Consider the following 26,130-nt stretch of genomic DNA (forward strand, 5'->3'; position numbering starts at 1 on the left):
TAGTTTAGCTTGCCTATCAAGGGTTACAAAGTTCTCCAAACGATAGCATGCAACTTTGCACATCCTGAAAACAAGAATAGTGAGTCGCAAATCAAAGACGGGAAAGTCTATAACTATAGTCTGGTGGCAGGCTAGTTGAGAGAGTTCTTGCATGCAGTCAATCTTAAAGTCTTCAAGGGCATTATGTGTGACGTGACTCTCAACAATCGGCATCAACAATCGAGCAGGCATGTGCACTCGAGGTAAGAGAGATTTATTTTTCCATCTAGGATTAGAACTCTATACTTGTGAATAATAGTAACAGCACATTATGGCAAAAAAATGTTTGATTCAGAGGGAAAAGAAGTGGCAGAAATTAGAACAAAAATATCATTTGATTCGCCAATATTTTAAAAAAAAGATAAGAAGCAAAGTTTGAGTGAAAAAACGAAAATGCGAGAAAAATTGCAACCCCTACCACGTAATAGTGCACCTACACGCCTTCATGGACGTTGTTTTTTTACTGGAAGACCTAGAGCTAACTATCGAGATTTTGGGCTATCCGGGCACGTACTTCGAGGAATGAGTTGCCCTGTAACTTTCTTTATTATTATTAAATTTGGCGGTCAACAACAACAAATCTCTATCATCGGTGAATCGACACAATTGAGCAAGAACCACCGTCTTCAACAAAATCGTCTACCATTCTTGACTCTAAAATGTAAAAGAAACATGTAAAAGCCCTTTCTAATTTGTTCTCTATCACGCCATCAACACGATTTACATATTGATTTCATGTAACTATTTGGAACAATACACACAATCCTAGATAAACAGTCGCAAGATTTTAACTCTTAAGTTCTACGATGCTGGCAAGGGCAAATAAAAGGAGAAAGTTCACTAAACTGTACAATTCATCCTTCTTTTTCTCCCAGTTTCATCTTTGAGCATGATTTTCACGGCATGCCACGATCTGGCTGCATGTATGCCACAGAAAATTACCAAGCTAGCTGTTCGACCTCCCGCTCTGTTCATCTTCAACCAAGGAATCCCATGACCGCAAACTCCAAGCGACCAAGCCAGCTCAAGCCGCCATGGACACAGTAGTCATGCAGCTGCGCTGACCCCGAAGGACAACGTAGTCTGAGGAGGAGCGGTTGCTACTTCTGACGCATAGTTCAATTCGAATAACATCCTTTTCGCTTTTCAGTCTGCAGCAGAAAACATTACAAGTTACATATGTAGCAATTTTGCATCAAACTGGAAATGGAAAGCAACTAAGCGCTCTGGTGGAATAAATAAATGCTCACCGGCTAACTTTATTTGAAGTCAATTCTGACAACCGACCAAGGAAGAAATTCTCCAATGACCTACTTCTGTTTCAAAATGTAGGATGTTTTGGTAGGTTATTTTGGCCTACCAAAACGTTTTGCAATTTGAAACAGAGGTAGTAGAGAGTGGAGACAATAAAAAGAAATTTTTTGATGAAAAATGTCTGTTATGACCAGTTCATGTATACATTCCTACAGTAGATACCAGAACATATGGAACCACCAATTTCAATCCCATTTATATGTTTACAGATGCTGTCTTACAATATAAGCTCACAGGTAAAAAGAACAATTGCCGACAAAAAGTAGAAAATGTTGTACAGGGCAGTAACCTCAACTTCATGCCTTTCCTCTTCCGGATAGTCCTGCTTCAACTTTCTTAATTTCAAATATTAGCATCCTCCACATCTTCAGAACAAACATTTCAGCTTCAACATCCAAAATTGACTGTAGGAGCTCCAGCATTTTAGACGCATGAACATGATCTTTTGTGCACGACACAATATATTCCACCAAAGTGGATTCCTCCTCGCCAAGATATTCGATTATCTTTTTTGAAATCCAAGGCCTCATTCTTTCATGCAATTCATGCTGCCACAAAAAAAAGATGATAATAGCATTTAATACAAACGCGATGCGAACACGAGTAAAACCCATCTGACACAAGAGTAAAACCCATCTGATAATAGCATTTAATTCGAGCTAAAGTAAATAATGCAGAGTAAAACCCATCTGACCCAACTTTCAAGTGCTAGCAATAGTCAAAAGACCTATAGCCTACAGATGGTACATAACAAACTACTCCGTATTAGTAAATTACGGATGTTACTCTATGAAGATACCATGAGGTTTGACATTATAAACGTCAAATTTTTTTTTGGGTTGGATCACATATCTATTCCAACAAGAAACCTAAACTCGGCTGTCGTCAGCTCTGCAACAGTTCAAGGAGTGTTACAAATTTAATTAAGTGACTCCATAAAGACTTCATGGTTAACAGGAATAACATGCATGCACAAAGAAATGACAATAACTTAACAACGGCTGAAGAAACAAAACATAATCCAACTTTAAGTACCAAAAGTGCAGAGTCAAGAAATCAATTCACCTTTTCATATATTGCCCAATTAATATCATATGAGAAAAGCTCCTCCTTTGTCCTCGGAATCATGTCAATCAATTGCTTTGCATCCAAAATCTTTTTATTCTCAGACTTGGGCTTATCATGCCTATCTCTGTCTCGATCATGCATCTTTTCTCTTCTGTCATCACTAATGCGAGCACCATCTTCATCATTTCGAATTTTATCCCTCTGGCTTGATCTATCAGTGGATCTCCTACTCCTATCCTTCTCGGTTTCAGGCTTCTCTTCCTTAGGATTAGATACCAAAATGCGCTTGGCAAACTCAGCAGCTGCTACAATATTTGGTTGGCCAGCAGAAGAATCTGCCTCAACAGCTTGCAATTCCTCAGTGGAGTAATCGATGGGTACTAAAGGTCTTATCCGTTTATCCTTGTTATCCTCATCATCCTCTTCAGCAAAAACTGATGGGACTGACGTCCGCTTACCAGATCCAATCAGACCGAAACCCAGTTTCTTTGCTGGACCATTGCTATTCTGTTTGGGGTCTGGAATTTGACCTTGTGCCATGGTTGCGTCATCACCATTGTTGTCCTTGTGAGTGCCTTCACCTGTGGAATGGAAACAGAAGGAAAGGTTGGAATATATTGTAGCTAATGCGATAAAAATATTGGGGACAAATATTCACACTCACCTGCATCAACACCATTAGCAAAGTTGACAATGTTATCATCATCAGAAACAATCGGCTTCTTTTGTTCATTTCTTTCCTTTTCTTCATCACCATCAACCTCCATAGGTGTAGCAGACTCTACCGCGGCCGCCGCCGCAGCGGCTTCATCCGCCTGCCGTTGCAGCTCTAAAGCACGCCTCCTAGCGTCAGCAATTTCCTCTTCCTCTCTTAATTTATCCAGCAAGTCTTCATGTTTCTCACGTTGCCTCCTCCTTTTCCTCTCTTCAAGTGTGCTACTGCCCCTTCGTCTTCTTTTCCTTGTATCCTCCTCATCACTATCATCTTCTTGCTTCAAAATCTCCCTTCTACGTTCACGTTCTTTTTCCTTCTCCCGCTCCTTCTCGTATTGTCTTTGACTTTCTTTCTCCCTCTCCCTGGTTTCCCAATCCTTAAGATGATCCTTGTACTGCCTTTCCACTTCTCTATACTTGTATTCCTTATCTCTATCCCTCCTGACTCTTTCACGCTCACGCTCACGCTCATATCTTTGAAGTTCTTTATCCTTTTCACGCTTCTCCTTATCATGCTCTCTATCCTTTCTCCTGTCAGGAGAGCCAGCTTCTGTTTTTTCAGTTTCATTAACAGCCCTTTTATCAATGTCATCGCCGTTCTTATCTTCAGAATCTGCATCGGCAATGAAGTATGTAAGGCAATTCAATTATTCAAATGCAACTTTCGGAAGAATAAAATAGTCAGCATCATTCTATACCAGTTTTTGTCATGTCAACACCAGACTCTCCGTCCTTATGTTTGAATGAGATGTCAGCAGGCGGTAGAACCGGTGGTGGTGGCGGCGGTGGCGGCGGTGGTCGAGTCTTTAACCACTCTTCAATCATACTATTTATTTTTTCTGCAGCTTCCTTATCAGCCTCAGAATCGTCATCTGTAACTATCCCAAATTTCTTAGTGCTTTCTTCATTGTCCTTGTCTCCAGCATCTTCTGTTTCCTCTGTCTTATCAGGAATAAGCTTTGATGATTCATTATCAGCGACAGAAGAAGTTCCATCACCACCTCCTTCTTCCTTTTGTTTGGTGTTCTCCAGCATTTTCTTCTTCTGTTCGACATGTCTCTTCAGGTACTCTTTGGTGGCATCATTAATATTAACCTGGTGTTAAATAAAAATGTAAGGACACATAGAATATGTAATAGCATTATAATTACTTTGAGAACATATGCAAAAGAAATTGCAAACAGAAATTAAACAGAAAATAAGTAACTAACCATCTAAAATAAATAAAACAATCACGATATGCTACACCATGAAGAACTTTTAAGCTAAACATGTTCTTTATGCAAATAGTGCTAAATATTGTATAGTTTATTTATCCAAATGTTGGTCGCAACAATTCAACGGAAGCATCACTAACAAGTTCTGCATAGGCACACAATAGCAGACAAATTTGGTGAATGATGGTGCAAGAGAGAAGGTTAGGGATTCAAGGAGGTGTTTCTCTCAACCATACAACCAAGAATTTTAACTGGTCAATCTGTTTATACTTGAATGCGGAATCATCTCTTTTGTGTCACAAAACCAAGGGTTCCAGATAAATTTTAAGAATTGAACTTTGCAAATTAGAACTTTTGGGCCCCAAGACTTTCTCTCTGATCCAAAAGGAACTTAAATTTAAGTTCCCATTTTGTCTTAATCCAACAAAGTCACAACCATATAATGATACATACCACCAGTTCTTGCCCATCAATGTTCAATTTGTTGAGCAACCTCGTTGCACGAAGGATGCCTTCAGCAGATTCGAATTCACAAAAGCCAAACCCTACAGGTTTTCCATTACTTGGATTTTGAGTGCGCTTCCAACTCTTGACAGGTCCACAAAGCTGAAAGATGGGAAAACATTAAAGACAAGTCAGATGCTACAAGCGATTGATTACACAAATTCAAGCAGAAACAGAAAAGCTGAGTAAACTATATATATAATCCTAAAACATAAGGGTCAAAAGAGATATATACCAGAAGAAGTGAACGAAGGAAATCATTGTCCACTGTTGGGGCAATCTTGCCGACATAAACTGCAGTCGGTGGTTTGTCAGCCAATGTAACAGCTGGAGCAGGGGGTCTGACAGGAGGGGCTACCATAGGAGGAGCACCACGGATTCCCAGAGGTATTGCTGGTCGTTGAATTGGCACAACACCAACCGGAGGCATCGGGCGTGGAGGAAAGCCTGGGCGCATCATAGTGTATGGTCCAGGATAACGATGCATGCCTGAAGAAACAAACAAAAAAACATCTATGCTAGCACATCAGTAATAGTCCAGAAAGTAAAACAAATAGTGCACAAATGGATCTTCTGAAAATAAATGCACTGAAAGGAAATAGAAATCTGAAAAGATGTTACCATAAGCCATAAAGAAATAAGAGCAGTACTAAATAGACAAGCAAGTATCTTGCATGTTCAGAATAACTGGAGTCAACATCAACAAAAGCAGTATCCGTTCAAATAAAAGAACTAGGTAAAGCTGGCCTTACCTCTGAGCACCCCATGAGAAGGACAACGTACTTGTATTGGTTAGTTGCAAAACTTGGGATAGCTCACACCATTGCAGTGCACTACTCAGATATAAAAGCTTAAGCAAATGTGTCACCACTATCTCTAAACTTCTTATCATTAACAAATGAAAGTAAATCAAACCAAAATAAGCAAGAAATACTTGACATAAAAGTTAAGCGATGGGAAATCATGGTACCTTAGCCCATTTTTGCAACAACCCATTGTTGAAGGATCTAAGTACATAAAGAAACTGAGCCTAATTAAGCGGCCAGCTAAAGCATGTAAATCAATTAGACAATGTAAATGTAACAAGTTCAAATTCAAACATTCAGCATACCACACGAAGTGAGGGAGAAAATGATCTGTTATAGCTTCAATTAGAGCAGCAGAATCAAACATGAGCCATCGCCTCTCGCGGTAGGGAGTAACGGCTGGCACAACCACCGCTGTAGCAGAGAAATACCCTGTCATCGTTATCAAGCGAGTGGATCCCAGTCATGATCCCAGTTGCTCTAACACTAAATCATTAGCATCAGATGCATCCCAACACTAAACCCTAACCCCACACCCTACCCACGCATGACACATCCACTCGATTTCCCTCAAACTCCACCAGATTTCCTACAGCACAACTCGTGAAACGTTGGAACATTCCCAGACACAATTCGTGGGCGGAGCATAAATTCAATGTCGTTAGTCCCTAGGAAGCACCGCAGAGGTAAATGGAGATGGATGGAGAACGGGGACCCACCGGGAGGGACGGCGGCGCCAGGCTGCGTCATGTAGGGGACCTGCTGGGGCGCGTACATGGTGGGCGGGCGCATGATGTGGTGGACGCCTGGCGGCTGCATCGGCTGTCCCATCGGGTAGCCCGGGTTCCGTATGGCGCCGTACGGCTGCACCTGCGGCGGCGGCGGTGCGCCGAGCGGGCGGAAGGAAGGGGCAAAGGGAACCGGCGCAGGGGGCGGCGGCGGCAAGACGACCGGAGGTGTGGCGACGGGATTAGGGTTAGGGCTTGGCATCGTGGGGTTGGGGTTCGGGGTGTTTGGTGTTGTGGGGTTCGGCGGGGTGGAGGTGGCGGTGGCCGGAGGCGTGGTGTTCGCGGTGGGGGGAGTGGATGGCGGTGGGTCGGGGATGTCGGGGGGAGGCGCCACGGCCGCCATGGCAGGCAGGGGGAGAGGAGCAGCCGAGGAGGCGATGGGGGTTGATGGGTTCGTGCACGAAGAGGAGGCTGGACGGCTGGTACCTTCGCTTGATTGCTGGTGCCGTCGTGAACTCGCGATGTGTGAAGTGTGATTGACGGAAGAGCAGTTGGGACTAAAAGGCCCGCAAACTGGCCCGGTCGGAATTGGAATGTACCATCTCCCACGTCAGGCCCAATCGAGAACAGATGGAAATTTGGCAAACATGAACAAGATGATCCGCTCTTTTTTTGAGATGATGAACAGCCAGACAGTCCTGCTAAATTTGGCCGTGGGAACCAGTTTTCGTTTTGTTTTCTTGCTTTGTTTGCTATTCCAGTATTCCTACCTATTTTTTAATCGTCCTCACTTTTACCTTTTCAGGCTTTTGGTTTAAATTTTGGAGTAACAAATTTCACTTTTTAATCTTTTTAATTTTATGAAATTTTCTTAAATTTTGTCGACTTTTGGTTTTCGCAATGAACTTTCGAACTTTTTCATGAACTTACAATTTTTCAAATTTCTAGAAGAACTTTGAAGAAAAGAAAACAAACTCACATGATACACCCACGCATACGCACCTTCCTGCCTCAATCTGCGCTGGCCTCCCAACAGGGCGATGAGAGGAGCGGCCGGCACCCTCCCCGGCGGCACCTCGATCTGCGCCGCCTCCTGGTGGTTCCATGAGGCAGTGCCCTCCACGGGCGAGATCCGCGGATCCACGGCGGCGTGCCGCAAGATCTACGACGACATTTGTGCGTAGATCTGCGCCCAAGTCCATGGATCCACCGTCGCAAGATCAACATCGACGCCTTCCTGAGGGCGTGATCCACGGATCCATGGCAACGCGCAACGATTTTGCGTGTGGATCCGCTCCCAGATCCATGGATCCATTGCGGCGCAACATCAGCATCCATGCCTTCCCGATGGCGTGCGGCAATAGAGGAGCGGCGGTGATCAGCGGGGGAGGGGAGGGGGAGGCGGCACACGAGGATGAGCTGGCAAAGGGAATTAGGTAGAAACGCCGCCGCTCTTTGCGAGGGGAGGGTCAACGAAGAACATCGGGAAATAAGGGATCGGGGGTGGGAGAGCTAGAGGTGGGGACTTTGGTACAATACGTGTTGCGGGGATATAGCACATGACTTTGCTTCACTAGGGTCTACGGCGATGCAATATAGTATGGCAAGGGACGGGCGTGATTAGGGCCTTAGGGGTGGGTTCTGTTTACGCGGTATTCATTTATGGCCCACAATTTCTAAACACGAGTAAAGTTGAAATTCCGATGTAATTACATAGCGTGTGGAAAATTTCAAAAAAAACTCGACCTGCAAAGGGGTAAGCCTCCCCCAGGCTTTTGCATTAAGAAGAAGACCTTCTCACGCAGGTCGAGAAACCCCCGAACCCCTTCCCCACACCATACACAGTGACACCGAAACCCGTGTGAGAGCGGACGGGCCTTAGGTCTGTGCTTAAGGCGTGGGGCAGAACCCGTGTGAGAGCGGGCAGTCCTTAGGTCTGCGCTTAAGGTGTGGGGCAGACGAGGGGATTTTTTAACCCCAGCCTGAAATTCGTTCCCACTGAGAATCGAACTCAGAACATGAGGAGTGTTGCTATAATTGTTCCCTTAACCATTACGCCAAGAGCTCGTTCGCATGTGGAAAATTCCAATTGAGACACATCCTAAAGTTGAACCAGAACCAATCCAAGGATTCACCCACAAACTTAACTCTTACGAAGACTAAATTGGGGGTTTAAACACATTTCCTTAATGTAATCGTGAATGGAGCACTTTCCATAGGTAGCACATCACCAGGCGTATTTTCAGAGTGCGAGACGACCAATGGTACGACTGCAGCTGATAGTACCTTACGTGGTCGAGTCCCCGTTGTCAAACAAGACAGTCTAAGGAAAATCTCAGCCACGCGTTGCCATAATTCCTAATCCAAAAGGTTGAAGTTCTATTTAAAGAGGGGAGAAAATAGAGGGGTGAGTTATTGGGCAAGAGGTTGTAGTTAAGGTTGAGGTGAGGCTGGAGGCATAGTAACAGTCATCGATCATTGTCTCCACTATAGCCACTCCAATTTAGATCAATTCCTTGCACTCCACTAATTATTGTCATGGGCAGGACAAAAGATGGTTTTTTTTTACCATTCATCATGAAGATCATTTGCAATGTCTCTTGTTTTTTGTGGTGATTCATGGTATGATTGATTTATATCAATTGATGCAATTTTTTCATTTGTCCCACCTCGACCTCGGACTAGATGATACCTGGTGCTCCGATGGCCAGCGCAAGGATGAGACAACAAAGGACGGTTGTTGGCGTCCTTCTCTAGTTTTACGGTTTGTTTGTTTCTCTATTGCAACGCACGGACATTTGGCTAACAGTGCTTAGCGTCACGACTTAAAATTTCATTGAAATTTCAGTGATTTTGCGAAGTATTTCTATCTCAAATTTGAGACAATTTTTTTTTTGAGATCTCCAAAAGTTTGATCATTTCAGTGAACACAGCTTATTTTTGCATTAAAAAAACTAGTTTGTGAGTTTTTTTAAAAACTTATATTTTGTATCGCCGCTATTTGTACGAGGCAATTATATGTCTAAACTTGTTTTATTATGTGCGTATCTAAATAAAAATAAAGTTGCGACAATACTATTGATCGGGGGAAGTATGTCCTCATATCCTAGAACCACTTGCAGCATGGCCAACTTATCACCCGTCGTTCGCTTCACACAAACCATCATCATCTGAGCCTCCAGCGATTTCTCTTCTCTCTACGTCGAAAGCGAACCGCAGGATCTCGAGCTCGGTGTGCCGCTCGTTCAGCCAAGTTCCGCGTACAGCCGTCTGTCATCTGTGGTTGCTTTTGTCAAGGAACACCAACAGCTGACAAGAGCAGCGTTCACATATGAGATCGATGTGCGCTGTGCACATATACTTGTCCAAGAACATAGGCTAACATCGATCCCGGGCGTCTGCATCTTCCTGTTTTGACCTGTAACACGGCATCCTCGCCCGAACCGATCCAATCCAATTCAATTAACCGATATTAATTTCAAACCGCGCGTGCATCGAGTGGGAGACGTCACAGTCCTGTGCAGAGATCGACCATCTGATTTGGTTTGAAACAAAAATGAGCTGCCGTTTCCTGGTTGTTCTCTCTCAAGTCTGAACCGAGCTTCTCTCTGAAGTCTGAACCCAGCTGTTCGTTCGTACTACGACAGAAGCCAAGGCATCTCTCGTACCTGAACCGAAGTTGTATCTGAACAGCATGGAGGATATACAAAGGTCTTACGAATTACAATTCCTCGCGCATATTTCATTTCCCATCAGATTTGCTAATAAGCCGTCTGGTCAGCGCCAAACGTGTCTTTTCCCTCTGATGAAGAGCTGAAGCCATTTCAGGCCCTTCTCTGCTACCACGTCACCACTCGCCGGCCTATCCAGTGCATGGTTCTATTTAAACCACCAGTACTTCCATCGTACCGACATGTCTGTCCCTTCCTGTACTCTTCTTCTCCCAGTTCTCATCTGCCGCGGCTCTAGGTAGCCACTTTTCTGTTATGCATGTGCAATACCAGTGCATACATCAAGTGCTTTGTTAACTTCTATAGAATCTGAATTTCCTTGCAGAGGGATCAGCTAGAGATGGTGATGATGGGGCAGCTGGGGAGGTTCGTGGACGGCATCAAGTCCAAGCTGCGGGCCGGCGGCGGCGGGAAGAGCAGAAAGGCGGCGGCAGCGGCAGCGGCGTACGACAAGATGGGAAAGACGGACAGCATGAGGGTGGAGATCAAGAGCCGGCAGGCGCAGAAGCTCATCGCCAAGAACCTCGTCGCCGCAGACTCCATCGGCCGAAGGAGCAGGAACAAGCGCTTCTTCCTCGCCTTCTGAGAGTTCTGATCAGAACTTCAGAAGGCCAACTTAACCTGTAAGCTTGCTCTAAGTAAAGCGTTAGCATAGTTGTTACCAAGTGGTTGTGGAGCTGGACAATCTTCTCTGCGGTCAGTGAATCTGATCATGACCCGTGTAATCGCGTAAAATATGTATAATCGTCTCGCTCATCCTAAGCACGCTATGTAGTTTCCAACTTCCAAGTTCTTGATACCTTCAATGCAAACTGGGTGTTTTTGTGACAGCACAAATTAAACTGGGTGTTTCTTTGGGCCACAACTCACAATCTTTGCAAACTTGCAGAAGTATAGCTGTCAGTTCCAAGAGCAACAGATGAAATGAAAATCTAATTAAGCAAGCAGCTCATGGAGAAATAAGTGCCGCAAATTAAAGAATACATGTGTCTTGCCAAAATATTGTGAGCAATTGTCTTCTGGCCTTTTTCCCCTTCACATTATGCAGTTAGTGAACCAAATAGACTACCACTCCTCGCAAAATAAAAAAAAACAAATAGACTGCCACATGGAGAATATTGTGACCACGAAACTAAAATTTTAGTAAACTGGTACGACTACGAGCGCCTGTTTTTTTTTCCTCATTTTTTCTCTCGGAAAGGCACCGCTTGTTTTCCATCGATTATTGACTTTTGCCCGTATGGTTGTAACTTCAAAAACATGTCATGTCTGATCTCTTTTCAGGATTTTCCTGCCTCGAAAAACGGCTTACGAAAGACTATAACGTACGGCCACCTAACCCACTTGTTGCACAAACTTGCAATCTTTCAGCAGAATATCTCAAAAAGAAGTACCGGTAGTATGAATTGCTAGTGTAATTTAAGAGGATTAACTTGACTGCTATTATGTTACCACACCGACCACAACGCAGCGTGACGTGTCTATACGGAACCGTACAACAGGTAAACAATCGGATCAAGTATACAAGAATTCCCCTTATTCTGCGTTAGGAATTTTTATAAGGCGTCGTCCAAAGGGTCATAATCAAGGAGCCTGAAACTTGTGCTACCCTGGTACTATCACTAATTAACATTCGTTTTAGCTGGACGGCAGTACCACTAATTAATCAACCCCCAACGGCAGAGTTGTTTACCGACGGCTGATGACCCACACATGCGACGCAATGAGTGGTTTGAACTGAATCCATAATATGCAACTGATGCATACTGTTTCAATATGCGATCAAGAAGGTGCACATGGAGTCAGGGATTTATAACATTTGTTGATTGGCTGTCCACAATCTGGGCTTCCAACAGCTATCGCCGGAAAAGAAGGACGACAGAAATATTTGTCACATTTAAGAGAGGGTTTAGAACCAAACACCAAGGCAACCGAGGAGAAGAAAAAGATACACAAAAAGGCTTCTGTTGCGACAGAATGTTATTCAGAACATTCTGATTTTATTCCTTCTAACAGGACGGCAGTACCACTAGATAATCCCCAACGGCAGAGTTGTTTATTGATGGCTGATGACCCACATGGGAGCCAATGAGTGAATGAGATCCGTATCCACATGGTGTACTTCAAATCTGCGTGCACAGGGATTATATGTCTGTTGATTTGGTCGTCCATGGTCCAGCTTGGAACAACTATATTACTACGTCATGCTTGGTCTCGAGTTCTCGAGGGCTGTTCTTGTTATCAGGCCGGCGGCCGGCGTTACGTCTCAGCCAGACGCATCCGCTTGACCGCAACCAAGCAAGCAAAGCCATATTCCTCACGCAAACGAACGATCTTTGATTTCCTGGCGCACGTACGGAGATTTTCCCACCAGGAAATAAAGGTATTAACTCGATCATCAGCGTCAACTCCCGCTATGCCTAAATGTCTTCCCCATTTATTAAGAGGTAAAGCGCCGTCGTTTTCTAATCCGTCACCTCACCTTTCCGTTCCATTCCATGGTTCTATATAACCACCGCTGGTACAGGACCTGTCTGTCCTGCGCTGTGTCCATCTCTCTGTTGTCAGTTGTCTGCCTCGGCTAGCTTTTGTCCTCTGCCCTTCTTCCTCTTCCTGCACAGGTATCTCCAGATTCTATTTTATCCATTTGTAGTAGTAGCAGCGAACAGCTTGTTAATCATTTTTTGATGCACAAGTTCAGCTAAGCTCATGGTGTTGTACTTAATCTGTCATCTGAATTTTCTTGCAGGGAATTGGCTGCCGAGAGAGAGATGGTGATGATGGGGCAGCTGGGGAGGTTCGTGGACGGCATCAAGTCCAAGCTGCGGGCCGGCGGCGGCGGGAAGAACGGCAAGAAGGCTGCGGCGGCGGCGGCGGCGTATGACAAGATGGGAAAGACGGACAGCATGAGGGTGGAGATCAGGAGCCGGCAGGCGCAGAAGCTCATCGCCAAGAACCTCGTCGCCGCAGACTCCATCGGCCGCAGGAGCAGGAACAAGCGCTTCTTCCTCGCCTTCTGATCACCAGAGTCCAGAGGCTCATAGCATGATAGCACAAGTTAATTCAAGAGAGCTGTCGTAGTTAACATGTGAACCTATTTTAGGCGATAGTACGACACGGATTGACATTCCTTGTAAGAAACAAACCATCAACAAACATGAACCAAAGTGATCTCAGGAAGCTCTCTGCTCTCGCTGATCAGTGATCATGGATGTAATCCAATATATTGCCTCCGTCCCATATTAAGTGACTTTTTATTATGTATCTAGACGCTTTTTAGACAGAGATACATCCATATTTGGACAATTTGAGTCACTTAATATGTATCTCACCAAGAGCTTGCAATGCCGTAGCTTTCCAGAAAAAGGAAGGAGAGTATATCTGTGCAACCAGTCCCTGTGTGCAATCAAAATGGGATATATTTCGTCAATTCTAGCTGCATCTGTCAACTGTCGTTCGCTCACCAGAAGCACGTAAAAGCATAGGCTATGTTTGTTTGAGCCGTGGAGAATGGCTTTATGGTTTGATTTGGTGAGCTTTTCCTTTCCAGGGCCGAACAGATCACATGATCGGCCAAGCAGGTGTACTGCGAAGTACTTCTGCGACCGAAGAACACATGTGCCGTGTGTGCCAGGTGAAAGAACTAATTAATGTGCTCTTTTATTTGGCCTTTTTCCCCCATATATTCCGTAGGTAGTCAGTGAACCAAATTGACTGTCACTTGCAGTTTACTTTAGCCACGGAACTGAAGCACGCTCGAAGACTAGATAGTACGGGCGCCTCCAATTCTCCATCCTCACTGACTCTGCTCGTAAATAAACAAGCCACTCTGAAATTCCTTTCCTCGCGTGGCTCATCCATCGCCTTTGAGAAACAAACGCTTACGTGGGATCATTCTCTCTCCGTACCAAAATAAGTGACATGAAATTATATAGATTCTTATATAAATCCAGGTGACGGAGGAAGTACTGTCATCATACGCAGTTGTGGAACACAATCCACTCAAAAGGAGTTGACAAGAAAAAGAATCACACGGAGCCGGTGCGTACGGTCAGTTAACAATTCGAACGACAGAATGCATTCGTTTGTACCTCCATCCTGCCGTTAGGTGGACATGAGCGCATGACATGCGTGCGCTAAGCAAAGATTTCATATGATCCTGAAGTATTATCTTCTTTGTGATCCCGCAGTTATTTAACGGTGAACACACATGGAAGTTTTATCGTGGAGCATGGGGTTCTTATTTAATTCTGGATTGCCAAATTGGACATTGCTTCTCCGGGAGCAGATCCTGCTACATACATTTAGGTAAGAGAATGAAGCACAAGGGATGATGCATGGCGCGCAGGCTTGCCTAACGACTTTAATTGATAGTCTCAAATTAATTAAAGTGCTGTTCTCTTCTATTTAACTGATCCTAGTCGTGTCTAGAATTCTTCTCTGGTACCCCGTAATGAATATGGGCGTCTATTGTTGAAAATCGAACGGTTCACGTGATAGTATACTGCTAGAATAAAATAAACGGTGTAGGTCCAATAAAGCAGTATTGAGCCCGCTTGCTCCGCTCAGCACGGCCCAAACGGCCCACGCCAGACAAACTTCGTCGTTTCCCATCCCGTCTCTCCCCCGCAGGCCGCAGCCGCCTCTCTTCCCCGTTCCAAACCATGGCATCATGAAGCATCGACCACTGATGATGGAGGCGGCCGGCGGCGCGGGATTCCGGTCGACGTCGGATCCAGCGGCGGTGCGGGGCTTGCCTGCGAGGTGGACGATGGCTTCTGCCGGCCGACTGTGGCTTGCCGGCGAGGTCGACAAGAGGCTAAGGCCGCAGGCCGGGGCGAGGTCGACGACGGTGGAGCAATTCGAGCGCTGGCGGCCGGGCAACAAACACACGAGCGACTCTCGTACAGAGCTAGGAGACGAGGGCAAATGGGCTCAGCCTACTAGAAATTCTATTTACTGTTAATTGTTTTTAAAAGGCAAATGCCTAATTCACCCTTCCAAATCAACAGTGTAAATTTATGTACTGCTTCTCTGGCTATACGGGTACCGTAAAATCTCTCCGTGTTTAAGGACATCAAGTACGATTCAGTTCTGTTGCGTGGCTATGTCAGGGAGATTGTCTTTAGACTTCTGTTGGCATTGATGAAAAGGCATCAAAGGGCAGAGGGGAGGGTACATGCAGGTGCAACTCTCGTTTTCCAGCTGACGGCCTGAACCACTCTTGTCTGCGCTTTAGTTCCATACTTCCATGTGATCGATGCAAATTAATGCAAATTAGTAGTGTCTTTGTTTCATAATTCTTGTCTCAAATTTGTTCAAAAGTTGATCTATCTATTCTTAAAATGTGTTTAAATACATGTAATACAACTCTTGACGAGAGGGTACGTGCAGCTCTCGTTTTCGAGCTGACGGCCTGACGCACTGCGTCAACCACTCTTGTATGCGCTTTAGTTCCACACTTTCATGTGATCCATGAAAATTAATATGCAACGCGCCCGCTTCTTCTTCTCTCTTGGATTTATGTGTACGTAATCTACAGTTTACGATAATCCTTGAAAAAGCTTATTGTTTCTCTATACGAAGGATGAACATAAGAACGATAGCTCATTTCTAGCGAAGTTATGAAGCTCTGCAGCACCTCCATTTGGAATTTATGATCGCACACCGGCCCATTCTAATAAGGACAACTGGCCATAAGGCCCGGCCCAAACTGACTGGCCCATAAAGGCCTGGCAAAGGCGTCACGCTCACGTGCACCCACCCACCAACCTCGCCGCCTCCGTCTTCCTCTATCCATTTTCTTCTCTGCTTCCTCTTCCTCCCTCTCCTAGTTAGTCCCCCATCCACCATCCTCCTTCCCCATCTTCCGCTGGCAGCTCGACGCGGGCGTCGGAGATGCAGGCGGCCGTCGCCGTCAGCCAGACATCCTTCCTCGCCCGTCCCCTCCGGCGGCTCCCGAGGCCCTACCACGCGTACGTGCGATTATTCCCCATGCTTCAATTCCCTTCCTCCATCTTCGGCGTCCACCTTCGTGAACTGACCGGACCGTGTGGGTTGGTGAATTGCGCAGCGACGGCGCGGGAGATGGTGCGTCCAGATGGGGAGGTGCGTCCCTCACGCAACTGAGGAGGGCCCGGTGCTTCGCGAGCCTCTCCGTCGGAGCCGGCAACTACGGCAGTGGTAAGAACCGATAACCCTAGCTCCAGTTGTTGCTGTGGATAGTTGGTGTTGCCCTGCCCCATGATAATATGATGATACCTTGCTGACTTTGTAAGCCAGATGGCGTGCGGCTTACAACAGGTATTTATACGTGGCCTGTATTATGACTCTTGATAATCTGCTGTGCGACATAGTTCGCTTGGTACTACCACGGTACTTAACAGCAAGAAACCTTGACCGAAGCTCAGACTCAGCAATAGGAATTGGCTTTGTTATCATATTAGCAGGATCATTATGAGTATTAATTTACGTACCCTGACATCACATTTGGCAATAGCATTTCGAATGTAGTGATATCTCACATCAATATGCTTTGTTCTCTCATGGAATATTTGATACTCCCCCCTATCCATAATAAGTATCGGGGATTTAGTACAAATTCAGTGCAATTTTATACTAATCCCCGACACTTATTATGAATCGGAGGGAGTACTTAGTAATGTCATTGATGAATACCAGTAGTTGAAGGGAGTTGAATTTGCTGGTTTTTCATATACTACCAGAACCAAATTAGTATCAAGGTGAAGATTGCTAAATTATGATGCCCAACCTGAAACAGCTCAGGAGGCTGCATTACAGATTCTTTTACTTGGATTGGAGGATTAGGTTGACTCAAGTCAGAATACAAGCTACCTATAAGTACATCTTGTAAGCCGCACAGGATGGGTTGGCAACTCATTGTTAAATCCATGTGTTCTGTCAGCATTCTCGATATAGTGAATTTTGCCGCCATGCACTCGTGGTTTTTATCTGGAAGGGTTTAAAACGTAAAATTTCAATGTCTATTTTTTCATGCATTCTTTTTGCTTGTCAATCTCAACTGGTAGTTTTGTCGCTTGGCTGCTGAAGTGCTAAGGCTGAACCTTTGGGATGATATATAGTTTGGCAGTGCAATACTGTGATGAGTGGGAATGAGTTGTTTGTTCACTATTTCCATTGATTCGCTATTTCCTAGTTATCTTCGTTAAGAAAACAACTAGCCGCAGACCTGCAGTACCAAGTGCAATACATTAGGAACTTTCTGCTATATAATTTCTAATAGTGTTCTGAAATCTGAACTTGGAAATTACCATACAGCTTTTCCTCTATATTTTCTTCACCCGTAGAACTGGAATCATATGTCATGAATTAGACTAATCTTCTTTGCAAGAGAAGTCTTGGAGTATTCATCAATGCCATTTTGTGAGGTAAAAGTGTCGTATAACCATGTGTACTGTGAAATCAACACATCTAGCCTGGCTGTATTGGGAATAAGTCAGCCATATCTACCTTATTACTTGCTATGTATCTGGAAACTGGTATTAACTGGATCACCAAATCTATTTCCCCAAGCTTCATTGACCAGCAGAGATAATCCCAGGTTGATTTAGGCACATAAGTTTTTGTATGAGACTTCAAAATATTACTTCTAATTTTATAATCGTTCTGTGAGTCTACAGGGTCTTTGCAAGAGGCTGTTTTGTATAGTTGAACTGTTATTCAAAACTAGAAATCCAATGGTCATTTTCATTTATTTAGCTGCAACAGAGATCTGCAAATTAGGTTGATCTGTTCTTGCATTTTCGATGGGCCGAAAGTATAGTACCTTCCTACAAATTAGTGAATTAGGAGGGGGGGGGGTTCTTTTGTGATGGCTGATTGTAATCGTGCAATTCAATCCTTCTATTTGTCAATTGCTAGCGCTGGTTAGCAAAGATTAACGTAACTTGTGTGAGAATCAACCTCGTGATGAATTTTATAATTAGCCTGGGTGCCGGATACTCAAGTTTTCTGTAGAGTGTAGACTTATCTTGTTCGCTGCTCTTTTGTCAGTTACTGTTATGTTGAACCTATAAGACTCCATCTTTGGTTCTTTGTTATACTGGTGGTTGTTTCAGTGCTATCTTCAGCAATTTTGTATTTATTTGAGCTTATTTGATGTGTGTAGAGCATGGCCCGGTATTTCCAATACTCAAAACATGGGATCCCTACAAGCTTCTTGGTGTCGATCACGATGCATCTGAAGAAGAGATCAATAGTGCAAGAAATTTCCTTCTTCAACAATATGCTGGGTATGAAGAAAGCGAAGAGGCTATTGAAGGTGCTTATGATAAGATAATGATGAAAAGCTACTCACTCCGTAAGAGGTCCAAAATCAACTTGAAAAGCAAACTAAGAAAGCAAGTGGAAGAATCCCCATCATGGGTTAAGACACTGCTTGGTTACTTTGAGGTGCCATCGATGGATGTTTTGTCAAGAAGATTAGCTCTTTTTGCCTTTATTGCTGGCTGGAGCATTGCAACTTCTGCTGAGACTGGACCTACTTTCCAGGTACGCTTGTTGTGATTCTTCCAACTGTTTTAATAATCCTTTTAAATTAACCTGCTAGAGATCAGAGCCTGATCTCTAGCAGATGACAAGATGAAAAACCTTGCCAGGGCATCTGCTATGGGGTTAGTGAACATTTCTTCCATCATATAGGTAAAAAATAAACCCATGAAGGGATGCACTAGTTTAGTTGATTTTCTAGAGGTCCCCTCCAACATTCTTGCTAAAAGATTTGTTTACAAAATCAGGGGCTCATAATAACTTAAGATATATTCCTCGTGGTTTGGGAGTTGGAACTAGTAATTATTAAGATTTACTACTCCCTCCGTCCAACAAAGGATGTCTCCTTTGACCAAATTTGAATGTATCGATACGCTAAGTCATGTCTAGATACATCCAAATTTTGACAAACTTGAGACATCTTTTGTTGGACGGAGGGAGTATAAGATTAAGCCTACTACACTGGTAATGATATGTATTGTATGTTCTGACAATTTTTTAACATAAACTGTTGATGTTTTTCTCTTGCAGCTTGCACTGTCACTCGCCTCATGCATATACTTCCTGAATGACAAGATGAAAAACCTTGCCAGGGCATCTGCTATGGGGTTAGTGAACATTTCCATAGCAACATACCTTAGCAGTTAACTAGTCTTTAGTCATGTATATGGTGTTTATTCCTTTGTCCTTCCAGGTTTGGAGTCTTTGTTTGTGGCTGGATAGCAGGTTCTCTGCTCGTTCCAGTGATCCCTTCTTTTGTTGTCCCACTAACTTGGTCCCTGGAGCTCCTTACTTCGCTGGTTGTGTATGCATTTCTGTTCTTCGGTTGCACTTTCCTCAAGTGAAATCTCGGTCATGGTATTCCAACTGGAAACTGTTGTTGTTTCGGCAAAACTTCTCCTACTGACGTGATCTCAAGTCTCAACCGAAGTTGGAAATTCCGGATGAGCAAAACAGCCTTACTTCGCCTTTTTGATCCCAGAGTATATGATATGATTGTCCCCATCCCTTTAGTTTTTGTTAGAGTAGTGATCAGTATTCTACACGCAGCATGCCACTTTTATGTTACTCCCTTCGTCCCATCAAATTTGTCCCAAAATGGATATATCTATTCCTATGTAATATTTTGACAAGAACGATGTTGTCCCAAAATGGATATATCTATTCCTATATAATATTTCGACAAGAATGATGGAACGGAGGGAGTACTATACCACTGTTCAGTGGCATGCTACTGTATGTACATGACTCGTACAGTTGCAAATGTGCAATCAATCTTTGTTCTACCAACTTATCGTGCACCCATTCGTTGTGAAATTCATCCCTGTCTGTTGCAGTTTGTGTCGTGTAAAATCAGAATGTTTTCACTAGGGATTTCTGCGGTTCTTGACCAAGAGAAAACTTAAACGAGACGTTAAATTTACAGAAAATGTTTCGAAAGACGCCCAGCAATCGGAGTAAAATTCAGTAGCACCAACTGTGACTTGGATCAATCATTCCGTGGGTAATCCATCCTTCTTCACCCAGCAGAAAGCCTTCAATGGATCAGCTGTTTTGCGCCCTTCCTCGGAGTGCCGGAACTTGGCGTACTCGTCGTTCTTGACAGGATTGTACGCCAGCGGGTGGTCTCCGTCGACGAGGTCGTCCATGGCGCTCAGGACCACGCCGTCCTTCCCCCGGCAGCCGAACAACATCGAGAGCCTCTCACGGTTGCTCGGCGTCCTGACACGGTGTACGCACGGCGGCACCCTCCCATTGGTCACAACCTGCGATGTATGTCCAGAATCGCGATTATATGGTCAGAATTGGGGATGCGCGCGCGCCTTGTGCAAAGGACAGCAGCAAAACTCCTAGTTACCGCGAACATCTCGCCGGCGACGAAGGCGAAGGTGCCGGGCTCGGGCGGCACAGCGAGCCAGGTCCCGTCCTTGGCCTGCACCTCGAGGCCTTCCACCTCGTGCTGCACGATGATGGTGATCATGCTGTCGTCGCGGTGCGCCTGCATGGACATGCTGGTCTCCGTGTCCGGCGGCAGCCCGTAGCGCGACAGCCGGACCCCGTAGCCGAGCGCGTCGAAGTGGTCGCCGATGAGCTCCTCCTGCTTGACGCCGAGGCCCTCCAGGACCATCGTGGCCACCGTCCGCTCCAGCTCCAGCATCTCCTTGCCCACCGTCTCCAGCGTGTCACTGGACATCGGAAATTCGACACGGATCCCCATGAGAGTTCCATGCCAAAATCGTGGATGCAGACAGATCAACAGGGCAGAGCAAAACAGCCGAGGATTGGTTGATTGGCGAGCTTAGTTAAGTTAGTTAGTTACCAGAAGGCCGGGTTGCCCTCCGGCCAGAAAGTGTCGGTGAAGTCGCGGACGCTGCCGGCGACGTTGACGTCCGAGAGGCGCAGGCTCTCCCAGTTCATGCCGGGCAGGTTGTGGATGTAGCCTCTGAAGGGGCCCAGGGTGGAGGCGTTCCGCTGCTTGGCCTCCAGCGGCAGCGCGAAGATCTCCGGCATGGCGCGGCCGAACAGCGCCCACCGGAGCTCCGGGCCCAGCGCGTCGTGCCTGACGACGACGAAGCCGTGCGCCACCATGGACGCGGTCACCGCGGCCCGGGCCTCACCCCACCCGGCCCCTCCGGGCTCCAGTCCACGGAGGTCGACCTTGGCGATCCCCATGAGCGGCGGCTGCTGCTGCTCTGAGAAATCGCTGGAACATCCCATGGATTTGGTTTTGGGTTGTGAACCGTGAATCTGGTGATGCTTCTTTGGTTTGCGCGATCGATGAAGAAATGTGGCAGGTAAAGGTACCAACTATAAAAGTCAGCGGCTGAGCTGTACGACAACCGTTCATGTGACCCGTGGGTTTATATATCGTACGAACATCTCAGTCGTCTGATGAGTTAATCAAAACTAGCAAAGTTACCGTGGGTTGTTGATAGAACAAATTAGAAAAATGCTAACGAACTAGTACTATAGTAGGAATCTGTGATGCCTTTAGTCTAGAAAAAATCATCATGGTAAAAATTCAACAGAAAAAATGTCTTTTGCCGTAGTCCTAAGTGCCTAGCTGCCCACCGCAAAGTTTTTGCAGAGTGTGGCTACGCGCAAAGCCACGACACCAATTCAAGCAGCGAACGTGTCGGGATCAATGATGTGGACGTCATCCCAACCGTGAGGTCCCATCTCTCTTTTTTCTTTTTTCTCTCTCATGTATTAGTACACATTAATACATTGATATTCATACGGTAATATGATTATACGAATGCAAATTCACAAGTCAAGGCAAATTCACTTAACGGCAGCGACAAGTCACTGCATAGCACTTAGCACGACACTGCTATAGCACTTAACAGAATCAGAGAAATGACCACAGAATGAGTAGAATTGAAAGGTTGGGCCTATTTGCAATTTGCAATGACTCGGCAGTTAACCAGCGTGGCAGTTAACTTGCCACTGGCCGGTCAGCAGCGGCTCGGACTCGATTAGGACCATGCTAACAAGTTACAAAGAATTATGGTCCAAACTCTAAATAAAAGGTTTTAGTTGAACTAGTCTGCTTCCATGGAAGAACTAGCTACTTCTTGTTAATTCCATACTCCGGAGCAATGTTGTACAATACCAATGCATTGTGATGTTTTCCAGGTTATATACATGACATGTCTCGTTAATTCTTCAAAGAAGTTGAGGTTATGATTACTGGTCTTCTAGAACAGTTGTAAGTAACTGTGACATGATGTCTAACTGCATTATTGTTTCTACTAATTCAGCCTTGACTGATTTGCACTACTTGGACGGCTGAGCATCAACACAACGTAGATGAGATCAGAACATGACTCCTGACTGCCTCACAGTTCTCCTTGTTCTGAAGTATTGCCGCCTCAGACAGTCAGGGATGTAAACGGGCGCCGGTTAAAGCCTGTTCGAGCCCGTTTTGCTTTGCCCCACAGCAGTTTTTGACAGCAAAAGAAAAAATAAATCTACAACTAAAACCTCTGCGGGAAGTTGGATAAGTGGGCCAACGGCGCCGTTTACATCCCTACAGACAGTCAGAATCTTGTGTTCGTGTTTGTGCGAGTTAAACTTGATCAATTCTTTTGAAGGAGAAACTTGTTTGTGCTAGTTAAACTTGATCCGTTCTCAGAAAAACTCTTGCATAGAGCCTAAAAACTCAGCAGCTTTTGTGTTCGCGATAGTTAAATTTGATCTTTTTTCTTGAAGGAGAAAACTTGTTTCTTTCGGCATACGTTCGAATCTTCAGAAAATATTTTTGGATTTTTTTGTGAATTCATCTCTGAATATAAGAGAATTTGATATGTTTCATTCAACCATTTGAGACTTCAGATTTGTTTCTTGGGGATGGGGTCGGGAGAGGAGGAAGAAGAGGGAGGGGGCAAGAGGGGAGGGGGCAGAGGGGAGCGGGTAGACGGAGGGGCTCCACCGCCGAGCTCGTGCCTCCGCCGCCGAGCCGCAGCCCGTCGGTTACAATTGAGAAAGGAACAGCCGAGGATTTGTTGATTGGTGGGCTTTAGTTAGTTAGTTACCAGAAGGCCGGGTTGCCCTCCGGCCAGAACGTGTCGGTGAAGTCGCGGACGCTGCCGGCGACGTTGACGTCCGAGAGGCGCAGGCTCTCCCAGTTCATGCCGGGCAGGTTGTGGATGTAGCCTCTGAAGGGGCCCAGGGTGGAGGCGTTCCGCTGCTTGGCCTCCAGCGGCAGCGCGAAGATCTCCGGCATGGCGCGGCCCGGGCCTCCTCAGTCCTCACCCCACCCGGGCCCTCCGTAATGAACCCATTTATGTAAATTAACCAAAATGAAAGGAAATAATGCATTGGGCCATTTTAAAACAGGCAAGTGCTTTCCGATATGGCAGGATTTCAGTATTCAAATCACCTGCGAGTAAATTAGAAGAGCGATTACCGTACGTTCGTTCTTTTTTTGGAAGACACAATTACCGTACGTGATTACACGGTGCATTCCAAATAGGAAGAACAAAAGACGACTACAAATACGACCGACCGCAAGACGCAGATCTCTCAAAAGACCCAGCAGGCACTCATCGATCATCAGGGTTAATTATCATACCTTCCGCCCGCGTAAGTATACCACTATCGATCCGTTTTGAGTCTAGCCATTGCATGCATTGGTTCAATATACGTTGATCTTACTTGCAGCTTGGTTAATTAATTCCGTTCTCGGTTTCAGAAGCAGAGGATCGAGGATGGCGGACGACCAGATGAGGGCCCAGACGAGGACGATTTACTTGTGGATGCAGGAGGAGAGCCGCCGCGTGGAGGAGGTGGCTGCCCGCGAAGCGGCGCGAGTGGCGCAGCTCCAGCAAACCAACAATGATCTCAGGTGGCTGTGCCAGCAGCAGCAGCAAGCCCGCGCCCAAGGGCAGGCCCGCGTCCAGCAGCAAGCCAATAACCGCCCGCCGTCCCCCGCCGAGAGCACCGGCTCCAGTCCATGGCCGCCGCAGCAACAGCTGCAGCACCATCAACAGCAACAACAGCAGCAAGCCCGCCGCCCCTCATAAGTTCGTGCGTGTGTGGATGGCTAGCTGGACAAGACTTTATTTTGAATACACGAAATCTTTACGGAAATAAGTGGTGATTTTAGGTGGCAATAATGTGGTTTCAAATTTCATCATCGAAATAATATCCTCGTGAGCTAGTTTTGTTCCTAAAATCCTCTCCATGGCGTATCTCTAGTATCTTTTCCTTATTTCTCGTTGTAATTGGTGAATTGTGATGGCATCCACATCTGCTGTTCGGTAGTTATGAAAATAAATTTAATATATGCTCTAGTCCCGACGAAAACAAACAAGCCCGCTATAATGTAGGTCACTCTAAGTGAAGTTGGCTGTACAACTATATCCGTCTCATGAAAAAAATATCCTTTATCTTCACAGTATATAATTATTTTATCTGAAGCACCGTATTTACAAAAAAAAAAAATCCTTTATCTTCACAATAATGTGGCTGTATGAGGGGCGCTGGTGCAAAAAAACAATTGGGAATCCGCCGGCTCCCAGCTATGCCCCCCTTACCAAATCAAAATAAATTTAAATGGCTAAAAACTAAACACGGCATAAGTTAACTAGTTTGGGCGAAATTATTACAAAATTCAAAACCTCTGATCGTTGTCGCTGGCGTCCTCCTCGCTCCGTGTCCGGCGGGACGCCGTAGCGCGACAGCCGGACGCCGTGGGCCAGCAAGTCCAGGTGCGCGCCGATGTGCTCCTCCCGCACGCCCAGGCCCTGCATGCCCTCGGCGGCGACGCGATCGTGTCGCTGCAGTGCACAACGGAGACGGAGACCAGGAGAAAGTTACTAGTACGTGCATTTGCCCACAGAATATATGCGCAACAACAGAGCATAGCAGAGCAGAGAAGTGATGGTACCAGAAGACTGGGTTGCCCTCGGGCCAGAGGAGACCCGAAAGTTTTTTTTACGGTTCTGAAATCGTACCATCTACGTTATTTTCAGTCAAATCCATACTCATTGTATTAAGGTAGGTCCTAAAAATTAGATCTGGATATACATCAGCTGCATTCCTCCGTAACAATTCTCACTTGAGGGTCACTGACATGGTTATGACTAACCACGTACTCGACTCGAGTATACCCGGTACAGCCCAGCTGGGGGTTCACAAGAAAGCCTACCTCGACTCCAGGAATCTACGGACCAAAATCTTGCGACTCAATACAAGGAAGATTAATTAGAGTATATCTTCTCATTGTAACCGACTTGGACTCTACCTGAGACCTGAGTTCCTGCATATATAAAGGACCAGGAGGGGGAGCCAAGAGGACACCCCAGCTTAGATACAAGTCGTCTAGACGCACTCGACGACTCGGTGCATCTAGACTCTGCGGCACCCCATTGTAATCGACTGATCAATACAGATCCGACAAGCAGGACGTAGGGGTATTACCTCATCGATGGTCCTGAACCTGGGTAAATCGTGTCCCATGTGTCCTTATTAGCCGACAAGTTCGCCAACACATACTCCTCTTTCCTTAGTACAAGTCCATCAATATGGACATTGTCGAAGTTACATCTTCGCTAGTCACTCTCTGCAACCATGTTCATTACATGAAAATAAGACCCGTAGGCTTTTTATAGGGCCTGGAAACGTATCAGCTGCGTATTTTCAGTACAAGTAATCTTGACGAATGAGTCGATTACTTAAAAACTGGAATTTGACTCTATAAGACCCTAGCAGGCTAGGTCAAAATTCACCGGTCGCCAGGTTCGAGCCCGAGAACTCGAATGCTGATGAAAGCTAGTGTTGTTTTCACCATAGAGCGATTAACTGGACTCGACTTCTCGAGTATCTGGGCGCATTAAGCATATATCCCTATGACTCGTACTCACCGCATTGATTCACTATCAGCTCATATTGTGGAACTGTTACTTAACAACCAAGCATTAAAGCATCGGCTCAGACACTATGAGTCGAAAATACTTCTCATTCGAAGTACAAG

At 45.4% G+C, this 26,130-nt stretch overlaps 5 protein-coding genes across 10 annotated transcripts; 3 read left to right on the forward strand and 2 right to left on the reverse strand.

The window, feature by feature from the left end:
- Positions 1–630: 630 nt before the first annotated feature.
- On the reverse strand, positions 631–6,891 carry LOC100842258 (RNA-binding protein 25). Of its 5 annotated transcripts, none has more exons than XM_003574436.4 (8): positions 6,382–6,891; positions 5,092–5,345; positions 4,806–4,958; positions 3,834–4,230; positions 3,086–3,748; positions 2,419–3,002; positions 1,643–1,901; positions 631–1,190 (listed from the first exon to the last, which is right to left on the reverse strand). In XM_003574436.4, exons 1-7 carry the CDS (start codon positions 6,791–6,793, stop codon positions 1,650–1,652), a joined length of 2,715 nt encoding a protein of 904 aa, XP_003574484.1. In that variant the 5' UTR covers positions 6,794–6,891; the 3' UTR covers positions 631–1,190; positions 1,643–1,649. The 5 variants fall into 5 exon arrangements, with proteins under 5 accessions (XP_003574484.1, XP_014756596.1, XP_024316512.1 ...); XM_014901110.2 differs by lacking the exon at positions 631–1,190 and adding an exon at positions 5,968–6,076 and having other exon boundaries at positions 1,444–1,901; positions 5,092–5,863; positions 6,382–6,524; XM_024460744.1 differs by lacking the exon at positions 631–1,190 and adding an exon at positions 5,968–6,094 and having other exon boundaries at positions 1,444–1,901; positions 5,092–5,863; positions 6,382–6,524.
- A 3,249-nt stretch (positions 6,892–10,140) lies between these two features.
- On the forward strand, positions 10,141–10,963 carry LOC100842569. The gene is made up of 2 exons (XM_003574437.4): positions 10,141–10,359; positions 10,447–10,963. Exon 2 carries the CDS (start codon positions 10,462–10,464, stop codon positions 10,705–10,707), a length of 246 nt encoding a protein of 81 aa, XP_003574485.1. The 5' UTR covers positions 10,141–10,359; positions 10,447–10,461; the 3' UTR covers positions 10,708–10,963.
- A 493-nt stretch (positions 10,964–11,456) lies between these two features.
- On the forward strand, positions 11,457–13,429 carry LOC100842876. Of its 2 annotated transcripts, none has more exons than XM_024460747.1 (3): positions 11,457–12,568; positions 12,649–12,742; positions 12,871–13,429. In XM_024460747.1, the coding sequence occupies exons 1-3, from the start codon at positions 12,235–12,237 to the stop codon at positions 13,139–13,141; spliced, it is 699 nt and encodes a 232-aa protein (XP_024316515.1). In that variant the 5' UTR covers positions 11,457–12,234; the 3' UTR covers positions 13,142–13,429. The 2 variants fall into 2 exon arrangements, with proteins under 2 accessions (XP_024316515.1, XP_003574486.1); XM_003574438.4 differs by having other exon boundaries at positions 12,486–12,504.
- A 2,473-nt stretch (positions 13,430–15,902) lies between these two features.
- LOC100823484 (protein CHAPERONE-LIKE PROTEIN OF POR1, chloroplastic) lies at positions 15,903–19,940 on the forward strand. The gene is made up of 5 exons (XM_003572144.4): positions 15,903–16,096; positions 16,195–16,304; positions 18,271–18,653; positions 19,182–19,258; positions 19,345–19,940. The coding sequence occupies exons 1-5, from the start codon at positions 16,020–16,022 to the stop codon at positions 19,493–19,495; spliced, it is 798 nt and encodes a 265-aa protein (XP_003572192.1). The 5' UTR covers positions 15,903–16,019; the 3' UTR covers positions 19,496–19,940.
- Positions 19,941–19,959: 19 nt separating this feature from the next.
- On the reverse strand, positions 19,960–21,506 carry LOC100843183 (2-oxoglutarate-dependent dioxygenase AOP3). Its single transcript, XM_003574439.4, has 3 exons — positions 20,971–21,506; positions 20,509–20,836; positions 19,960–20,416 (listed from the first exon to the last, which is right to left on the reverse strand). Exons 1-3 carry the CDS (start codon positions 21,366–21,368, stop codon positions 20,144–20,146), a joined length of 999 nt encoding a protein of 332 aa, XP_003574487.1. The 5' UTR covers positions 21,369–21,506; the 3' UTR covers positions 19,960–20,143.
- Positions 21,507–26,130: the final 4,624 nt, after the last annotated feature.

This window comes from Brachypodium distachyon, chromosome 3 (assembly GCF_000005505.3).
Source record: "Brachypodium distachyon strain Bd21 chromosome 3, Brachypodium_distachyon_v3.0, whole genome shotgun sequence".
In the NCBI taxonomy this organism is placed as follows: domain Eukaryota; kingdom Viridiplantae; phylum Streptophyta; class Magnoliopsida; order Poales; family Poaceae; genus Brachypodium; species Brachypodium distachyon.